Source organism: Malus domestica, chromosome 15 (genome assembly GCF_042453785.1).
Source record: "Malus domestica chromosome 15, GDT2T_hap1".
NCBI classification, from domain to species: Eukaryota; Viridiplantae; Streptophyta; class Magnoliopsida; order Rosales; family Rosaceae; genus Malus; species Malus domestica.
In genome coordinates this window covers 19,685,225-19,706,238 of record NC_091675.1, presented here as the reverse complement: position 1 = coordinate 19,706,238, position 21,014 = coordinate 19,685,225, and the positions used below count along the sequence as shown (strand labels likewise).

General features: G+C 38.3%; 3 protein-coding genes across 4 annotated transcripts; 1 reads left to right on the top strand and 2 right to left on the bottom strand.

Annotated features, from left to right (window-relative positions):
* The first annotated feature begins 3,285 nt into the window (after nucleotides 1-3,285).
* On the top strand, nucleotides 3,286-6,000 carry LOC103401061 (rac-like GTP-binding protein ARAC1). Its single transcript, XM_008339768.4, has 7 exons — nucleotides 3,286-3,957; nucleotides 4,635-4,722; nucleotides 4,812-4,921; nucleotides 5,038-5,101; nucleotides 5,291-5,355; nucleotides 5,444-5,509; nucleotides 5,590-6,000. Exons 1-7 carry the CDS (start codon nucleotides 3,859-3,861, stop codon nucleotides 5,689-5,691), a joined length of 594 nt encoding a protein of 197 aa, XP_008337990.1. The 5' UTR covers nucleotides 3,286-3,858; the 3' UTR covers nucleotides 5,692-6,000.
* Nucleotides 6,001-6,471: 471 nt separating this feature from the next.
* Nucleotides 6,472-13,242, bottom strand: LOC103401060 (vacuolar protein sorting-associated protein 35A). Of its 2 annotated transcripts, none has more exons than XM_008339767.4 (21): nucleotides 13,044-13,242; nucleotides 12,816-12,912; nucleotides 12,590-12,713; nucleotides 11,934-12,119; nucleotides 11,738-11,825; nucleotides 11,488-11,544; nucleotides 11,301-11,390; nucleotides 11,093-11,215; nucleotides 10,468-10,602; nucleotides 10,044-10,160; nucleotides 9,400-9,639; nucleotides 9,263-9,328; nucleotides 9,037-9,126; nucleotides 8,487-8,576; nucleotides 8,211-8,300; nucleotides 8,029-8,097; nucleotides 7,827-7,907; nucleotides 7,570-7,677; nucleotides 7,386-7,489; nucleotides 7,065-7,178; nucleotides 6,472-6,984 (listed from the first exon to the last, which is right to left on the bottom strand). In XM_008339767.4, the coding sequence occupies exons 1-21, from the start codon at nucleotides 13,134-13,136 to the stop codon at nucleotides 6,774-6,776; spliced, it is 2,373 nt and encodes a 790-aa protein (XP_008337989.3). In that variant the 5' UTR covers nucleotides 13,137-13,242; the 3' UTR covers nucleotides 6,472-6,773. The 2 variants fall into 2 exon arrangements, with proteins under 2 accessions (XP_008337989.3, XP_070670868.1); XM_070814767.1 differs by having other exon boundaries at nucleotides 11,488-11,623; nucleotides 13,044-13,217.
* Nucleotides 13,243-15,733: 2,491 nt separating this feature from the next.
* On the bottom strand, nucleotides 15,734-19,613 carry LOC103415923 (uncharacterized). Its single transcript, XM_008354204.4, has 3 exons — nucleotides 19,206-19,613; nucleotides 17,181-17,502; nucleotides 15,734-17,067 (listed from the first exon to the last, which is right to left on the bottom strand). Exons 1-3 carry the CDS (start codon nucleotides 19,284-19,286, stop codon nucleotides 16,040-16,042), a joined length of 1,431 nt encoding a protein of 476 aa, XP_008352426.3. The 5' UTR covers nucleotides 19,287-19,613; the 3' UTR covers nucleotides 15,734-16,039.
* Nucleotides 19,614-21,014: the final 1,401 nt, after the last annotated feature.

Sequence of the window (21,014 nt, the reverse complement as noted above, 5' to 3'; positions counted from 1 at the left end):
ATTGGTCATCTCCTTACCCATACCTCTGATTGGTCACTCTTTTCCCCCTCTGATTTGGCAGCAGCTCTCGCTGCTTTTCCCTTCTCATTTCTCCATTCATTCCCTTCCATTTTCTCTTCATTTTTCTAACCACCCTTAATATAAAAAAAGGGTAAAAGACTGTTTACTACCCTCATGTTTTGTGGTTTTCAACATTTAGTACATCAAGTTTTTTTCATTTCAGATTCATGCCTAAAATGTAAATTTTGGGATAGTCTCATACATCCGTTAGTCAAACTGTTAAATCTGCCGTTAATTGTGACATGGCACCATGATTGGGCGCCACGTGTCATCCACATTTTTTTTTCTTTTCTTCTTTCTTCTTCTTCCTTCTTCTGCAATTTTTCTTTCTTCCTCCTCCTTTTTCCTTCTTCTTCCTCGAATATGGGGAAGATGAAGGTTTTTTTTTTTTTTTTTTTTTTTTTGAGGAAGATGAAGAAGAAGGAAGAAGGAAGAAGGAAAAGAAGAGGAAGGAAGAAGGAGGAGGAAGAAAAAAAAAGTTGCAGAAGAAGGAAGAAGAAGAAAGAATAAGAAAAAAAAAAACATGGATGACACGTGGCGCTCAATCACGGCGCCACGTCACAATTAACGGCAGATTTAACAGTTTGACTAACGGATGTATGAGACTGTCCCAAAATTTACACTTTAGGTATGAATCTGAGACGAAAAAAACTTGATGTACTAAATGTTGAAAACCACAAAACATGCGGGTAGTAAACAGTCTTTTACCCTAAAAAAATATAACAATACTAATAATAAGAAATGAATGAAATAATAATTAACAATCTTTACCAACATACTTTTAGAATACAATAAGATAATAGTTCATACGCGTTATGAACTAGTGATCAACGAAAATCAATACCCTTGCCACTAGAGTATTCTCGTGAATTCACATTTTAAGATTTATAAAATTGTAAAATTTGGGACGGGTTGTCACAGAAGAACTTACAACAATTGGAATGTCAAAAAAGTTGTATCTCAAACTAATTATGCAATGTTTTGTAGACAAGTTAAAAGATATGATAATGCATTTATGTCAAAATAGTTATATCTCAAACCAATTAAGTGATGCCTTATAAATAAGTATAAAACATGACGATGCGTGACAGACTCAAATCATCGCCACCTATACCATCTCTGTTATATATAAGTTTCTCTATGCCAGATGGTAGTTTTGCACTTTTTCTTTCCAGGCTTGCAATTCAAATTCCAAAAATGGATAAACATTTCTGCCCTGTACTTTTAAGGTGGCAATGCAACTGTTCAATAATGTAATGGTGGGTAGACAGACAGCTTTGGCCTTGCCAGAAGATCTTCTGCCCAAGCTGCCCTAAATATATTTAATGTAATTGGTCAAACAACTATCTCTCTGCCCTTATATTTTATAACATAAGTGGAAGTTTTAAAAACATATAATTTCCTTTAAGATTTCGTTATCTAATCTTAATTTGCTCACAAATGGTAAATTGGCAACGGATAGAGCTTGCTATTGAGCTCACTGTATTTCTACTTTAAACTACTTCCGTACTTTGTAATTAGTATAGTTTAGAGTAATAATATTGCTTGTAATAAAAAAATTCAATTTCCCCAAAAACCTACCTAACCAAATCCACAAGGCCTCCAAACTCAATAATCTTAGTTATTTGTCTTGTACCTCAAGAAATTAATCATTTTTTCGTAGAAATTTTTCTTGTATTGTGGAAATTGATGTGGTTGCTGTCATGTAAATTATACTCTTATCAAATTCCAACCACCTCTGCGCTACTACCATACATTCATTGGCAAGCATAAGTTGGTATGGTGGGAAGATTAGTATTGCCCCACTTTTAAAATAATAATTTTTTTGGTAACATGTTTGATAATTTGATTCATATAATTTTACCCATTTTCTCCTATTTTTAATTAGCTTGATTACCTGTTTATTAGCAACTAATATGATCTAGTACATGAACTGTGAAAGGATTCTTATCTATTTGTGATTATCTTTGCTAATCGTCCTCACCAAACTAGGGCTGTGATTATTTCTTTGTCACAAATCATTCGGATAGATTGACATTATGATAACATAACGTTTAAGACAAATTTTCTTGGTGCATATATGACGTGTTATGTTGTGTCATATTTTGTATCTAGAATACAAACCAAAATAAGAATCACCAGCTAATTGCCTATAACGATATTTCAGCAAAACAACACGCCAGACTCTCTAATGTTAAGAGAATAAATAGATACTATGCAACAATGGGTTGTGATTATTTCTTTGTCACAAATCATTCGAATAGATTGGCACTATGATAACATAACACGTAAAACATGTTTTCTTGGTGCATATCTAACGTGTTATGTTGTGTCATACTTTGTATCTATAATACAAATCAAAATAAGAATAACTAGCTAATTGCCCGCAACGCCACTCCAGCGACATAACACGCCAGACTCTCCAACGCTAAGAGAATAAATAGAAACTATGCAACAATGGGTTGTGATTATTTCTTTGTCACACATCATTGGAATAGATTGGCATCATGATAACATAACGCGTAAGACAGGTTTTCCTGATGCATATCTAACGTGTTATATTGTGCATACTTTGTATCTAGAATACAAATCAAAATAAGAATAACTAGCTAATTGCCCGCAACGCCACTCCAACGACATAACACGTCAGACTCTCCAATGCTAAAAGCATAAATAGAAACTATGCAACAATGGGTTATGATTATTTCTTTGTCGCACATCATTGGAATAGATTGACATTATGATAACATAACGCGTAAGACATGTTTTCTTGGCGCATATCTGACGTGTTATGTCGTGTCATAATTTGTATTTAGAATACAAACCAAAATAAAAATAACCAGCTAATTGCCCGCAACGAGATTCCAGCAACATAGCACGTCAGACTCCCCAACGCAAAGAGAATAAATAGAAATCATGTAACAATTCCGCGTGACAAAGATCGAACCATTCAGAAATTACCTTAAATCGATAGTCGATTCCCAAACTAAACGGATAGAAATTAAAATCACACGAATAGACAAGAATTTAACTTTAAAATACGGCAAAGAATGTATGAAAAATGTCACTTTTCAAACAGTCTGCTTATCATTTCTCTTGAAATATTTCTTTTTTGTCATCCGTGTAAAAGACACCACACAAACCAGCAAGAAAAATCCAAAATCCAAAAATTGCACAACACCCCTTTAACTTGAGTACATTTCAATTTTCATCCCCACCAAGCAAAAACAACAATAAAATCCCCCTCGAAAAGCCCAAAAACCCGACCCCAAATACAAAAAACCGGATCCAACTCCCTAGCGATTAACGCGCAGAAAGAAGGAAAAACAGAGAGCGGAGAGGGAGGGAGAGGGAGAGAGAGAGGGAGACTCACAGCTATTTGTTGGGGAGAGTTTGTTGCTCAACGAACGCTTCAACGGCAAAAAAAATTCGCGGCCAAAAAAAATCCGCCATTTTTGTCTCGCTCTCACTCCTCTTTTGTCTTCCGTCGATCTTCCACAACATCCACATTTCGCCCATTTTTCTCCTTTCAATTTTTCCTTTCTGAAATCCCCCAATCTTTTTCTCCTCTTTTCTCTTTCTCTCTCTCTCTCGATTTCCCCCCATTTGCCAAAATTAGGGTTAGGGTTTCGTTGAGAATTCGTCCTGATTTCGATCGCGCCTCAGATGTGTAATTGAAGAGGAGGAGGAAGGAGAAGAAGAAGATCGGGTCCTCAGGTTCGAAGGAGATCTGGGGCTTGGGGTTTTCTTTCTTTCTTTTGGGTTGGTTTTTCTTGAGAAAGTGAGAGAACAGCAAAAATGAGCGCGTCAAGGTTCATAAAGTGCGTCACGGTTGGGGACGGGGCTGTGGGCAAGACGTGTCTGCTTATCTCCTACACCAGCAACACCTTCCCCACCGTAAGTCTTCAAGTCCCCAATTCCTATTTTTTTGCTTTAATTTGCCTTCCTTTTTTGGGAATTTTAATTTACGGTTCTGTTGTTGCAATTGGTGAAAAGGATTTGGTAATTGATTTATTGCTTTTAATTGGGTTTTTTGTTTGGTTCTGGGAAGTTTGATGCATAGAATTGTTGGTGAATTTTTAGCTGAATTATTCACAAATTAGCTTCCTTTGTTTTGGTAGCTGATTTATTGCTTTCAATATTGCTGACGATATTTGATTGTTTTAGGAAAACATTGGGTGCAAATAATTGGAATGGTATTCATTTTGGTGAAAATTGCCCCCTTTTTTTTCGGGGCAATCAAATGTGAAAGGTTTGAAAATAAGTGGGTTATATCTTTAATGAATTATTGGGATTTTGAAATTCTTTTTCTGCTCCTGATTAAATTCCTTGGATGCTCGGATTGAGGTGTTTTATAGGAGTTCTTTCATATTTTTGGGATTTTGCTTTAGCCATTCTGCCTATAAGATGTTATTGGATGAAATTTTTAATCTTTTCTTCCTAAAATGTTTTTGCAATGTGGTTGTTTGTGATTTCATATTGTTTAAGGTTTAATAAAGCTATTAGGTTGGGGAGATCATTTGTCAATATGATGGACGGTTTATAATTTTCTTTCGTATTGTGGTGGGAAACAGGATTACGTGCCAACTGTTTTCGACAATTTCAGTGCAAACGTGGTTGTCAATGGGAGCACTGTTAACCTGGGGTTATGGGATACAGCTGGTAAATATGCATTGTCACTTTGGTTTTTGTTTACTAGGGTCGTATGTCTGTAAGTGTTTTAGGTATGAATTTTATTTTTTGTGCAACAGGACAGGAGGATTACAATAGATTAAGACCTTTGAGTTATCGTGGTGCTGATGTGTTTATACTGGCGTTCTCTCTCATCAGCAAAGCCAGCTACGAAAATGTGTCCAAGAAGGTTAGATTTTGCTATATGGGATTTAGGTGTACATGATATGGTACTGATTATGACTGTTTTGTCTTTATGATTGATGATTTGCTGATAAATTTCAAATATATTGATTTCCTTTCCAGTGGATCCCAGAATTGAAGCATTATGCGCCTGGGGTTCCAATCATTCTTGTTGGAACAAAGCTTGGTAAAATTTTATCTTTTCTACTTTGTAAATATTGAAAAAAAGTTTCTCCGGTTTATTAATATACATTTTGAGATGGTTCCGGTATTGGAACACATTGAGTGTTTTTAAATTAATGATTGTTCTAACTGTGGAATGTCTTTAATGAGGGAACTTCTTACTTTTCTTTTTCACACAAATTTAATGAGCTAGATCTTCGGGACGACAAGCAGTTCTTTATTGATCATCCCGGTGCTGTCCCAATTACTACCGCTCAAGTAACGTTCTTGTCTTGTGCATTGCTCGGTGTTCACCTTATCTTCTTTTCTTCGTCCTTGTAATTAAGATTTATCTCTACCCTTGTAGGGAGAGGAGCTCAGGAAGCTAATTGGAGCACCAGCTTATATCGAGTGCAGTTCAAAAACTCAGCAGGTATTTAGATTATATATTGCATTATGCGAGGGATTTTTCATGCCCAAACTGCCACTTATGATATGCGTTTGCGGCTGCAGAATGTGAAAGGGGTCTTTGACGCAGCCATAAGGGTTGTACTTCAACCTCCGAAGCAGAAGAAAAAGAAAGGCAAAGGGCAGAAGGCATGCTCCATATTGTGATTTGGAAAATAGGTGTAAAGAGATAATGACCAGCCATTCTGCATGTATTCCCCCACACCCCTTTGTTCCCTAAATCATGTTTTTTCCCTTTTGTCCTGAAGAAGCTGGAGTCAGTAAGTTGTCGTGTTTGACAATCGTATCGATCTCTCTGTGAAAGCATCAGGTGGTTGGGTGTTGCATTCTTGGAACTGTTGTGATACCTTAAATTGTTGAATTCTATCGTTGGCAACTTTTTCTTAACTCCTTGTTAGGAAAAAGACCTTGTTTCGCATCGACACAGTTATATTATTAGTATCTGTTGTGCTTGAAGGCTTGGGCATGCCTATATCGGTGCGTTTTGTTTTTATTTTTTTGGTTTGCCTCAACACAATGCATTGCCTCACATTTTACTATTAGGCTAGCGGTTTTCTAACACCTCTTTTCTCTTGCACTCGGCCTGTGGGTGCACAAGAAAAGTTATGAAAGAGGAGTGCCAAAGGTAGAAGAAGAACAATATTGGTGAGTTGGGGAATAGATGTTTTTCATCTGTTCTTTGAACCACCAGGGTTTGAATGCTTGCTAAGTTGGAGGAATCCCGAGACAATGCATGGGCTTATAAGAAAATTGGCTATTCCTCATACCGCCAATTAGTTTTAGATGAAATCTCAACTTTCTTCACTGCAAAATCTTTTTAAGAAACAATTGCAACCAATCACAACAACCGATCGAATCTTCGAGCACCGCATAAAGGATAAAATGACGGAAGTGTAACAGTTTCGAACAACCTCAAGAAAGATGTGCTTGGTTCTGAATTCTGATGGAAGTAGATTCAAATTCAAATATATGTTGTACGTACATTTGTAGTATTGCAGTAACACAATTAGTATACAGAATTCTTAGACGAGAGATTACCCAAAGTAAACATCCTATCGGACCCACTGGTCACCAAGGAAAATTCAGCATCGGGATTCGGGGAGGATAAGGCATACAATCTATTCTCTCAATAAAACGAAGTCAAAAAGGATGAAATCGATTCCTACCAACCACCAAGACAAACTTATCTGCAGCTCTCAACATTAATAACAAGTGTCCTTCGAACAAGGTCATGCTTTGATGGGCTCATATCTTTCACCAACTGCGCCGCCTTTCTGCTTCTGGAACTGGATGTACCGCTGTGTGCTGGCAAAGAAAGCATCAACAGATGGCTCTGCTGAGGCCGAGTCGCTTTGCAGTTCAGTTGTAACCAATTCAATCAGGCTTTGAACTGAAGCAACCGTTATCTGTGGGTTCCCCTTCTCAAAGAAATAAAGGTACCTGAAAAACACAATAAAATAAGGCCTTCTCCTTCCGCAAAATAAACAGAAAAAATCGGCTTTGGTGTCCGCAACCATTACTTGTTCAGTATTTCAACAAAGAGCGCCACAGAACCGGTGCTACCCCGTGTAGCATTGGACATCTGCTGGGCAGCGTTGGCAATTCTTAAAGCTCGCTTTAGGCAAATCAGTACCCTGGATAGCAAGCAAGTACAAGAAACATAAAACGAATTATTACCACATAAACCAAGAAATGGCTCCGCTAAGATTCTTATACTCAGAAACCATCCCTCCACTCAGTTCTTTTCCATTTAACTCATAATTGTCCTGCATACAGTTCTTTCATCGTGAACATATCCTTTTGGAACAATAGAGAAAACTGACATGACTTGCACAACACACCTTTCTCCATCCTTCATGTTCTCCTGATCGTCAACCCAGAAGAGATGTGCGCAAGCATAAACAGCTCGGCACTGATCAGCCTTCTTTAAAAGCTTTGCCGAATACTGGTAAAAGACAAGGCATTAAGTAAGGTTCAGTAAAATGGGATGGGCGGCATTATTATAACTAATGAAATTATGATTACCCCTGTGGCTTTGTGAGTTAAAGTATCCCTGTTTTCAACACCAAATACATGCATCCTCTGGAGAGTCCCAACTATCAGATGAATGGCAGTCACCTGTGCTTTCGAATCCTATTACAGGAAAAGCATGAAAACAAGACAGGTTAGATATAATCCAGTGTTCAATAAGGAACGAGTAGAAGCAATCCAGTGTTCCATATAAACCTTTAAAATAATGGAACAGGTGAGGCAAAGAATTAGCTCCCAAGTGGAAAACTTACTGAAATTTCTTCTTCGTAAAGAATATATGCTTGGGTGAAGAACTCATATGCAACAGGTTCCAAATCACAGTCATTTGCAGCCTAATTATTGAAAAACAATAGGCATTAAATTAGGGATAATATTTGTTGGGTCATGCATTTTAATTGAAAACCGAACATTTCAATGTGCTTTTAATTTGAAACTTGAACATTTCAAATGTACCTCTGCACATTGCATGTATAACCGTAATGCCAGTTCAGGTGCTGGAACATTCAACAGAGCCTCAATAGTCTAAAACAATAAACCAGAAGTGTTACTCAATAGCTAGAAAGATCAAAGTCTAAGCTCAAACTGTGTAGGATATACATAAAGCGAGCTTTCTGAAAGCTTTCACTAGCATTTACCTGAGTTAAGAGCTGAAAATTTTTCTTTGGTGTGGTTGATGCATCATCTCCAAATGGATTCTCTTCCTGGGCTTGCAATTTCCTAACCAACTGCACATTACAAACAAAATCAGACTAACACTGGCAAAAAGACCATCCATTCCATGAATAATAGGTTACTCACACCGTACTAATTTGCGAAATTTCAACTGAAAATAGACAAAAAAACAAAAAGTTGACTACCATAAACATTTAACATGTCCAACTGTTAATTGATCTGGACAGACAGAAGCAAACCTTTAGAGAAGAGAAAACTAGGGGAGGGACAGTAAAAGGCAAACGCTTTGGTCCTCCATTCAGGATGTGCTTCTTCACAGTACATATGATCTGCAATTCAGTGCAAGAATTGTGGCAAACATTAAGGATGAATGGTGCTCCAATTCATGCAAATGTCTCTGGAAAGAGAAAAATTAATGTACAAAGAGTAATCCGCATGTACTTCAATTTCTAAAATATATGTACAAAATGAATTGCCCACGAGTGATATTGCCATGTTATAAGACCAGTATCTGACAAGCAGGGGTAGGGTGGCATGAAATCAAGGCACAATAACTCACGGTCACATCAGTTCAAAATGCAGAAAACGTTTGTATGTGCTTGTTCCCATATATTAGTAGAGATATATGATAAAAAAAATAACTATGACTCAATAAAAATTCCAAGAGGATATAATTCAGGATTACTCCAGAATTAAATACTTGAGAAATCCTATCCTCATGTAAGTTACGATTATAAAGACAGAAGGTATGTAAGGCACATGAATATTATACTCAAACATATCAAATACCTTAAACATCTCTTCGGAATCATCATTAGAAAACATTTGAATAAGTCGCGCAACTGAATTTTGCTCCTCCTTGAAATCCTCTTCATCAACCTAGAGTTGAAAGAGAAGATATGCTCGCATAAGTGTTCGGATCCAGAAGAACATGCACAAATTTGTGAAAGCCTAAAGAGGATCTTTAATATCACCAACAAATTTATGATCGATAACGATAACACAGATAAATTACCTCATCATTAAGAGGCCCATCCAAATCCTCAATAAGTCCTTTTATTAATTCAAATAATGCCTCAACCTGTAAAAATAGCATTCCATGTCATTAAGAAGCAAACTCGGAGAAAAGGACAATCAATGAGTTAACCATACCTTCTCAGCAGTTAAAACATGAGTTGTATTTTTCATAATGCTCTGAATTATAACAGTAGCCATGACTTTATTTGTTCCACTATCAAGAAATTCCAGGACACGAGGATAATTTGTAAGCTTCAAGGCCGTGACAATATCATTATATTTCTCAAGTGGAGCACTTAAAAGTGCAACCACTTGTTTTGTTGCCCTGCTGTCTTGAATTTTCCCTTTTCCAGAGAGTTTCTTAACAAATGAGCCCTGGTGAAAAGAAAAAAATGAAAAGAATAAAATATGTGCTGACCTTTTATTGAACATAATACACTGATCTTGTTATACAACAACATCTAACCAAGGATTCATGATAAAATGAACCATTGATCAATTTAGACAATACGATAAGCAAATCTGTACCACCAGACTAGCAGCACAAGATATTCAATTACATCTTACTGAATTATACATGTATAGTATAAAGTGGAAAGTTAGGGTTCATCCAAAGTATATGCAATCAAATATTTGCAAAGGCAGGGCTACCCAATTTCAGGCCTATGCGATTTGACCAATAAAATCCATTTCACTTATAATATATGGCATGAACTAGATGTACCTAGAAGATAGAACTGAGCATACATATACTAAAACAGTTTGTCCAGGAAACATACCAACACTTGGTCAGCATAATCAAGTCGATCAGGGTGCACATGGAGGGTAAATTTAAGAAGAGATGAATATAGAGTTACAACACCGATGATAGGCATGTCAACTTGTGCTTCAATCACCTGCATTGGCATATTGTTTAGGTATCAATATGGATGCAAATAAATACACAAAAAGAAGCACATAAACACAAATGTCAAGACAGGAAAGCATATAGATGCAATGAACACTTGGTCACAGTTATATGTAGTACATATGCCTTATCCTGCAGACGAACAAGGTCACAAAAGCTCTATGTGCAACTACTTGGTAACAGCATATATGAAAAGAGAATTAAAGCATGGCACAACCCTGAATTTAATCATCAACTTTTTTTTTTTTGAGAAGAAACAAAAATTTAATCATCAACTTATTATACAGTAAGATTACCTTTCCAATAGCATTGCTCAGTTTTGAAAAAGCTTCTACTTGTAAAAACTCAGGCAGCACTTCTGTACTTGAAGCAGCATAATTTGAAAGTCTTTCCATCAACTGGGATAGAACTGTCTTGATATCAACAGATGGCTGAAAAAGAAAAATGAAAGTGAGACAAGAATGGCGGAAAAAAAAATACGACGATGAATATTATGAATAAACAAAAATAAGTTATCTAACATTCTCAATCAAATTTCAAACAAAAGACAAAACATTTTCCAAATTAAGAGTATACCCTATAAACTATTAGCCCTATCATTAACGGATTTACTATATGAAGCAGAACACAACGTTCCACGTATCAATTCATGGAGACATGATGCTCCATGCATATTCCTATGAAACATTCAAAGTATCTATCCATGTGGCTTAAAATGAGTGCAGCAAGTCATAACAAAATGTAAAAAATCTCTTGCAATGAAGAAGGTATATAAACTCCAAGATCACAACAAATAACAAAAGCACCTTCAGTTTTAAAAGATCAATGCACAAAACACCATGAATGCAAGATAGAAGAAGAGTGATACGAATACAAAACAATACAGGGTATTATACAATTTGTGCATATAATGTCAACTACCTGAAGTTGGGGGTAGGCACCTAACAATACATCAAGAGTTTGCAAGTGGTACTCATCAGGAAAGACTTGAATTATGCAATCCATCAAATAAAACTGTGCAAGCTCATCCTTACAATTGACAACCTGTTAAAAAAATGCGAGGTGATGAAGCCAATTTTTTATGGTTAACAGCTGAAAGTCTCACATCATAAGACAGCATCAATTGGACCTGTTCCAAGACTCTGGGAAGCACCGTATCTTTGTACAAATCCAGATCAACACCTTCTATCTGGCTGAGGACATGCAAGTTTTTACCAACCTAAAGGAACAACAGAGAAGCCTTCTGTAAGTGTACACTGCATATGTGCACAACAATATAGCAGTGAAATCAACCAGCTACCAGTTACTGATATTACAAGATCACGTAGTTCGCTCCTTTCTTTCTCCCGCTTCTCCTTTTCCCGGGCAGGTCCCTGCAGACCAGAAAGCCGGAGAGCAAGCCTCAACTCAGGATCAGCTAAGAGTATGAATGATTCAAAAGCACTACAACACCTGCATGACCAGAAAGCATGCCCTCATGACATATTTTTACCTTCATGACATGCAAGCATTGTGGTACCCATGCATGTCCAAACCTGAGAGCTCTCTATAAAAGTGTCAACCAACCTGATGTTGCATCCGCACCCAAAGTTTGTTCATCTCAGTGAAATTTTGGAGAACAAACTCAACAGCATCCTTGACAGTGTCAGCATCTCTGTGCAAGTTAAGAATATTGACAAATCAAATTGAATCAAATGCAAGAACACTATCTTCATAGAAAGAAAAAAAAAAATACAAATGAATGAATATCTGATTTCCTTACCCTTCATATTCAGAACCAATATCAGGCAATTTATCCCTACTCACTTGAGAAAGGTAACTCCTTAAGAATAGCCCACGTACAGGATTCTGAATGCCACGGGACATTTCCACAAGATCTTTCAGGACATCCTTAGCAGGAGCTTCCTTAGATTTGATATACACAGATCCTACTGTACAGAGAAGATACCTAATAGAGAGGATAAAACTCACACATAAGCCACAGAAATGTAAATGCTATGCCTTGTTCTTCACTTAAGGTAAAATCGACACACTCCAAAGAACACCCTGAAACGTAACATCATCCAACTCATAATTGCAAAACCTACATTACAGAGACATCGACAATAGATCAGATCATCAATTGTAACTTCTGCTTAGTTTCGGGTCTTCTTTTGATATGATTTAGTATTAGGGAACTTTTCAAGTTGCAGCATGTTTATAAACTAACAGAAATACCCTATCTGAAGGAATACGACCCGCAATGCCAACTAGGCAAGTAAGATAGTATGTGCAACATAGTTTATAACAAGAACAAATTGCGTTATCTCAAGGGGGCATTAAGTGAACTACGGAAGTCAAAACCTAAATTAAGCAATTGATACACATGCAACTGAAGATTACCAAGTGGTTAGCGTTTTTAACATAATTGAGACTTACAATCTAGGCAATATGTTGCCTGCGTGCTGGACGAGCTCATAGAGATCGATAATGGAGCAACCACGCCGAGCCTCCTCCTTGAAGAACATTTCCAATTTCCTCAATTCGTCAAACGCCCGCATATCTGAGGCAATTCAATCCACAAACTTACTAACAATCAGCATTTACAAAAATGCAAAAACAAAGCAGAATCCCTCCAGATCGACGACAAGTAACCAGAACTTACAGAGTTCGTAGTACTTGTGCGGGGAAAGCTTGGAGGTCCGGAGCTCCGAGAGCATCTGAGCAGAATACTTGAGGGCATCTCTGAGATTGTTGGAGTCCTGATTGAAAAATTTGCAGAAAATTGCACGGAGGAACACAATTTCAGTGAATTTTCAGGGAAAAGAAAATTGGTACAAAATTGGAGGGAAGAAGATCAAGGGTTTGTTTGATTGATTGAAGGAGAAGTTACCAGAGCACGATGCATGTAGAAGGCGTTTTGCTGGAGGCCGGCGATTCCAGCTGCCAGCCATTTCTCTTCATCTTCAACTCCGTCCGAGATCATCTTCTCTCTCCCTCTCTCTCTCTCTCTCTCTCTCGGTTGCTCTCTCTCGGTTGCGTTTTGACCACACTGGTTTTGGCCCCAAATGTCTGTCCAACTCTGTTTGGTCTGTTTTGGATCCGGACCCGATATCATTGGTCGGTTAAACGGGTTAGGGTTCAGCCCAGCTATAACAGGCTCATGCTAGTTGGGCCTTTATTTAAATGGGCTTTTACATTTCCTTGAACAAACAATAGCCGAGAAGGAAGGATTCAAACTCACAATTTCGGGTGTAAAGATAAATGTTCTTAATTAATTGACTTACGAACCCTTTCTGATGCCAAATCTCTTTAAATCCTCTAGTTTTATATGTGGTTTAATCCATTTTTGTTCCAAAGTTGAAAGTTACTTTACGTTTTAGATAGTTAGGTTAGATATTTTATAATTTCGTTCAAACTTTTTTATTTAAACGATAGTTTACATTAATTTAAATTAAAAGAAAATAAAGTTTGAACCTGAATCTCAGTAGTTTGAAGAGTAATGTCCATATCACAAGGACAATCTATCACTTGCTATACTACATTTAAAAATATTGGGACAGTATTGCAGGTTATGTATTATGAAATCTTGGAAGACTATTTGAAAAACAATCTCTTTAGTTCAACTTAAATTATTTAAAAAATGCCTAATTGATATAAATCCAATTTGTAAATTTTTATTAGGAATATTCTGCTTCATTGAATTAGGTCGGATGAGTCACTTTTTTTTTTACTAGATTTACCCTTGAGTAACTAATAAAGTAATTAATATTATCCAATGAGTTTCGTATTATCTTCTCCTTTAATTTATTAAATAGTTTTAACTATTAAAGGTTTTAAAAATATAATTATCTCTTGATCTATTTATCGGGATTCGTCTGCTTATTTCTTTACCTATTATTTTTGTTATTTCTTTCTTCTTCCTGTTGTAAATCTAAACCAAATTGCTGCGAAATTGGTAAAACCATTGGCCCCAAAGCACCAAGGTTGAAAGTTTGCCTTGAATTATATATGTTGTTCACCTAGAATGGAGAGCTTGTTTGACTCTTTTTTTTCCATCAAATTGCATCTTCTATTCAAACCTGTGATATATCATAGGTAGATGATCACTATTGTACAAGGATTTTTGTTTTACTCATAATTATTATTACGGATACGTTATGGTACATAATTATTTAGACTACAAGATCAAACTAGATTATAGAGCGCGCTAAAGCTACTCCTAAATAGAGAGTATTAACTATCTACCTATATCAATAAATTGTTGTTTTTTTTAGTCAACATGCATCACGAGTTATTATGTTATCGACTTATATATATATGACATATATATATATATATTTATAATCAACATATATTACAGATAATTATATGGGAATCCATATCACTAGTTAATATTTCTAGCTTGTAGGCATATTATGTTTTTTTTGTACGTTTTAGTTACTTTTGCTGCTTTGCAAGTGTGTTTATGTACCACTGGTTAGATAAATTTCATAATATTCTTTTGTTTTTCCAATATTTAAAGCTAAGTAGCATGTTCTGCAAATGACTTTATATTTTTGTGTAATATGATATCCAGTGGATTGAGAATAAACCAATTTTTAAATACTAAAAATTCAAAACTACGTATAGAAAATACATGAAAATAGAATATTTTAAGTTATTTCTAATAAAAAAGGAGATTACATATCACTTTCGAAAATGAATTCGCTACTTTACGACAGTTGCACGTATACCTCGCATTTTCAACTTGATCCGACCCGATCTGTTAAAATTAATATTCGGATAAGTGATAAACGGATCGGGTGGTTAACGGGGTCAACCCGTTAAATAATGGGTCATTTTGGGTGAACTCACAAAACCCATTAACCACCCGTTAACACTCGTTAGTGAAGACTTTTGTGTAAATTCAATAGTCCTAAGCCCAAATGGGTGGCCATGTGCCAATCGAATGGCTGCAAGCCTACAATCAGCCAAACGGGAAAAGAGACATCTCTCAGATTCAATCCCTCAGCACTCACCTTTGCTGCGCCTGCAATTCTCAACTCAGCTTTTGACATCCCACAGGGTCTGCAATTCTTCAAAATCCCGAACACCCCCTCCGCCAGCAGGGGTGAAATTTGCAGAGGGAGAAGAGGAATTGCCAAAGGTTGTTTTGTCCAGTGCCGGCTTAATTACATTTTTTGCATTTGTCCAATCCAAATTAATTGTTGTATGTTGATTTTGTTCCTGAATCAAAGTTTTGTTTTTGTTTGAGCTTAATTGCATTTTTTTTTATTTGTTTGTTTGTTAACCTAGTAAAAATAAAAAATAAAAAATTGTTAACAGATGAAATGGATGACCCGTTAACTTAACGGGTTAGGTTCAAATGACCCGTTAGCTTAACGGGTTAGGTTTGAGTGACCTGTTAAATTAACAGGTCCGATTGGATCCGACCCAAACCCTGTAAACCCGACCCATTTGCAGATCTAGTTGCATGCATGGTTTACTAATTTTTCTTATAAAGTAATTCCTTGGTCAAAATTCGATATGTACGAGTTAAAAGTGCCAACTACCAAAAACAATGAGAGAAATGACAAAAGATTTAGGGGGCAAAACAAAGGAAGATGATATTATAATCGTTTTAAAAGAATTGCAAAGTCTGTGATCCATCAATATGCCATCTACCCTACAAAAACAAAACTTATTATTCCCCCAAATCTCTGACGTTGCTGTTTTCTCAACCCAACCGGGAGTCGCTCCAGGCACGAGAGCGCAAAACAACAGCTAAAAAGCCGGAAACCACCTCCACACGTACAGTACCACCGAAAAACTAGAAGACATCAAGTACAAATTCACTGGCGCGCTTTCGGCTCCTCAGTTGTCAATCTTCCACTTTCCCCCGGGGGTTTAGAACGGTACTGTGTATGGCAAAGCATATATATCCGACTCGGGCAAGAGGCGAGCACATGGCCAAGAAGTTGAGTCTCCGTAGCTAAGTTTCTCGCTGACGACTGTAGGTTTCTCAACCCCACAGTTCTTTTTCGTCTTCGCCTCAAACAACCATCCCTCATCATCGACGTCCATGGGAAGACATTGTGAGATTGGAGGTTGAACCCAGTTTTCAATTACTTCTCTGTATTGTGAAGAAAGAGAACCACTGCCAGATTTTCGGTGTTTTTCTTTACCAGACCTGGAAGAGTGTTCTTTGCTAGCTTTTCCAGAAGTAGAGCAGCGATACCGTCCCTCGTCTATGCCTTGTCTAGGAGCAGGTTCTTGCACTGCTTGAACAAACGCATTATCAGTCCTTCCCGAGGAAGAGCAAGGCTGTTCTTGGCTGAGTAGCACTTCTGGACCTTTAGGCCTTTGGAGAGACAACCGGGAAGGCAGTTCCTGGCTGGCCAGCAATCCAGGACCTTTGTTCCTTTGAAGAGAAAACAGAGAAGGCAGTTCCTGGCTGGCCAGCAATCCAGGACCTTTGTTCCTTTGAAGAGAAAACAGAGAAGGTTGTTCCTGGCTAGGTAGCGCCACTGGACCTTTGTGCCTTTGGAGAGACAACTGGGAAGGTTGTTCCTGACTGCGTAGCACCTCTGGACCTTTGTGCCTTTGGAGAGACAACTGGGAAGGCTGTTCCTGGCTGGGTAGAACTTCTGCACCTTTTTGCCTTTGGAGAGACAACCGGGAAGGCTGTTCAAGACGAAGTAGCACTTCTGGATCTTTGTTCTTTTGAAGTGACAACCGGTAAGGCTGTTCCTCTTTTGATAGCACTACTGGATCCTTGTGCTTTTGGAGAGGCAACTGGCTAGGTTGTTTCTCTCTGGATAGCATCACTGGATCTTTGTGCGTTTTTAAAGGCAACTGGCAAGGCTGCTCCTCTCTGGGTAGCATTTCAGGATCTTTGTGCCTTTGGAGAGGCAACCGGATCCGAAGAATGCTTGCTTCAAATAATAATAACATTTTGAAGAAAGAATATCAGTGCCCATGAGAAGCTAACAAACCCAACAGGCAAACACCCTTCTCCCAAGTAAGGAAGAAACATAACAACACTCACCAGAATTATGCCTGCCATCAGGGGGAGAGTCCTGCTTCTGCCTTTTGTTGCTGTTAACGGTGCTATCAGAAGAGTTCTGGGAACCAACTGGTTGCTCATGTTCTTCAGTAAGGCCACTCTTGTCAAGGTTTTCCGTTTCATGTTTTCTCTTCTTTCCATGGTCTGTACCTTTCTCGTCTTTTTGGTGCCTTTCATCTTTGTGCCTTCTTTTATGACTGTGCTTATTTTCAGGCTCCCCATTTTCTTGAGCCTTCTTTTCTTTCTTCTCTCGTTTTTTCTCCCTCTTCTTTTCTTTCTTGGCCTTCTCATCTTCTCTTTGGAGCTTCAAATAACAAGAGTAACCATCAACTTTTGAACTCATTGAGGAAAAGTTTAACATACAAAAGGAACAGTGACCAAAGCTTCAGATCAAAAAGACACGTTCAGGATCAAAAGAAATCAACCAATCAACATTGAAGACAGAACCAATACAGATGATCTATGAAAAGAATTTTGGTTGTTAGACAATTGTCGGGTATTATTGTTTCTCCGTATCAAGTGTTAATTGAATTTTTATATGACATCCACAACAGAGTCATCGTTCCTGCATAAGACCTAAACCAATCGGTATGTAAAATCTAGACAGACACGCTATAGATATTGCACTCTAACTTTGATGCATACAGATCAGCACTAACCATAGCAATTCCTAAGGTGAAATTATAGCGATTAAGGCTACTCCAACCAAAACTACACGAATTCTCAATTATGCCTTGAAGAGGACTCGAACCTCCATGCTCTTCAGCACAAGACAAGTTTGAGTCTCGCGTGTCTACCAATTCCACCACCAAGGCATCTTCAAAGAAGCTTAACCGGTACATATATACTAAACGAAAAGGAAAACTTGAATCCTACCACATATGCCACATCCCAATACCAGGCTAAAGGTGCTATGTATCTGATCCTGCCATCTATTAACTACCCCGGTCAAATAAACTAAACCTACATTTACCCAAAAATCTACTTAGCAACCCTTTATCGTTGTGACTCTCCAAGGACACACACTCAACCCTCAAAGTTAACTTCCTAATCCACTATAATGCTAACTCATTATAATGTATGTGGAGCCACTTCAAACTTGAGTATGTAACTCAATGAGAACTAGACTGATCTTCAAGCAGCCAGGACATACTTAAATATGTACTTGACCATCTCAAATCATTCGTCTCATATACATAAGCAAGAATGTCAGGAAATCTCATCTTACACATCTCAAATCATTTTCCCATAACAATCTCAATCCAACTTAACAGCACCCTGAAGTGACTATATAGTATCAAGGTCGGTTGTTTGATTCAAACAACACGACATCATGGATACCTAGTATCAAGAACATGGACCATCATTCACAAACAGCTAAAGCCATACGAAGGTTTCGAAAGTACCATTATCAATTCCTAAAAGGAAGACAACAGACACTGATGTGCCACATGCATGAACACAAGCTACCATACTGTAGTACTACCAGCACAACTTACACAAAGTTGGGCCAGTAATTTGTGCTTCTATAGCATTTTATTTAAACATCGGTTTCTATTTCTATCACAAACTGACATGAAGTTTTCAGAAACACCAGAGTCCAGTGGCAAACACAATACTCGGCCACTCAAGTATCCATGTCAGGAGCCAAAAACCTATGCAAAAAGTGTCCGCTTTTGGCCAGTATAATCCCATCTCAATCCAACAAAAACCCACGAAGTGAAATTACGTTTTATATCAATCAATGGCTTCTACTTGTTTCTATGGGTAACTAAAAAGTGTTATCGATTGTAAAACCCGCGATTCAGCTCTCGGATTCACCCCATTTCCATCTTTTTCCCTCTCTATGTTCTTAATTTTTTTCAGGGTATTTAACGGGTTCTCATATCTACACAAATACGATCATACGAAGGCTGAACAAACACATCAATTAACGAACCGAATCGAACACAGTACACGTCGAGCACAAATCCAAAAGACCCACAAAGCAACTATGGCTCAACAAACCTTAATCGAATCGATCAGGGCCTCATCGCGGATCCCCTTCTTCACGTACCCAGGAGGAGGGTACGGAAAACACCGAGACATTCGTGATACACCAGCAATCAACCAACACACAAGCGATTCAAGTCCGAAACAAGCTAATCCCCTTGATCTCCCTCTCTAAGAAAAATAAATTCGATTTTTCTCAAACCCTAGCTCGAACAAGGTCGCTCGCTCGCAATCGACTGCGGCTAGGGTTTTCGATCCTTGTTTCAGAACATAAATGTCCCGCGAAGACAAAAGGTTTGAGTGGAAAGGGAGGGAACCCGATCAAGGGTTAGGGTTTGGGAGGAGGGGGAAGAATCGCTCGAGAGCGAAGAGCTTTGGAACGGGAGAGACAAAGAGAGTCCCAGATCCAAACGTCCAAGCCTCATCCCAAAGAGGAATATTTATAGTAGGTAATAGGTACTGGTCTGGCTGGCTGGCTAACGCGTTTTGGACACGGAATATAAACGACGTCGTTGGGCGCACCCAAGGCATGTGTGGTGGGAAAGTAAGGGATCGTACTTGTCAAGCCCAGCCCAGTTTACTGCAGGAATATAAATTTAGCCCAGTCCAACTTTCAGGGCTATTCTAAGCCACCATCAATAATTTAAGAGTAAATTACATAAAACTACATTAATTATTAGGTCAATCACAGTTTCATATCCTATTTTTAAAACATTTCAATGGCATATCTCATCTTACGATTTTTTTACAATTTCATACCTTCCGTCAGTTTGTCTATCAATTCTTCCGTTAAATAGTGACGTGGCTTGAGACGAGACCTACTCTCTATTAAAAAATTAATTAAATATTAAAAACTAAAATAATAATTTTTTTACATGGAGGACCCACCCCTTATTCCTTCACCCTTCTTCCCCACACCCGTCTTCCCCCAACCCAAAACCAGAACCACCCTAAACCCAGATCCCACCCGCATTCGCCTCCTCCACTTCCAGCTTCTCGTCTGCTTTCGCCTTCCCCTCCTCCACTTCCAGCTTCTCGTCTGCTTTCGCCTTCCCCTCCTCCACTTCCAGCTTCTCCTCCTGCTCCTACACCTTTTTCAACTGCGTCGCTTCCCCTCCCGCGCCTCAATGTCGCGATCGCGGCCCTATTCGCGAGTGGGCGTACGATAGAGTCTACGCCACCGCACTCTTATTTGCTCCCTTCAACACTATGCACCAAATCGGCCCCTTATATGGCTTGTTATTCATCGCCACCAGCAATAACGGGTACTTCGACAAGAGCGTCTTCCCGTTCAAGTCAATCGGGTACACATGCAACCTATTCGGGTATAGCAACCCGAAATTTCACTCTGTGCTGGGACCCGATTTGATGTTCGAATTTTGAGAATGAGATTATACCATATTTTTTTATCGAGTTGGCTGAGGATTTCGTTTCCAACGAGGAGGTACAGAATCAGAGTCTCTGGGTAAAATGGGATAACGTTGGTGTGGACCTAATGGTTGGCGAGCGTTTGATTGGAGGAGATGTTGTTGTTGAGCTCGTTGGGGACCATGATGGAGACCTAGAGGTCGGTGTTACCGAGGGTGGTGAGGATTTTGGGGTTGGCATCATAGAGTTTAACTCACTTGGCCTTAAAAGACTGGATGAGCTTCATCGATTGCGACGGTGGTGGGAGGTTGTTGCCCATCTGGCCGTAGTTCACACCCACCTTGGGGGCGAGCTCCATACTTGAAAAAATTAAAAGGGCTCAGAAAAAAATACCAAATGAACAAAACCCATGTCGCCATTTTTGGGATTTGGGTTTGGGTTGGGGGAAGACGGGAG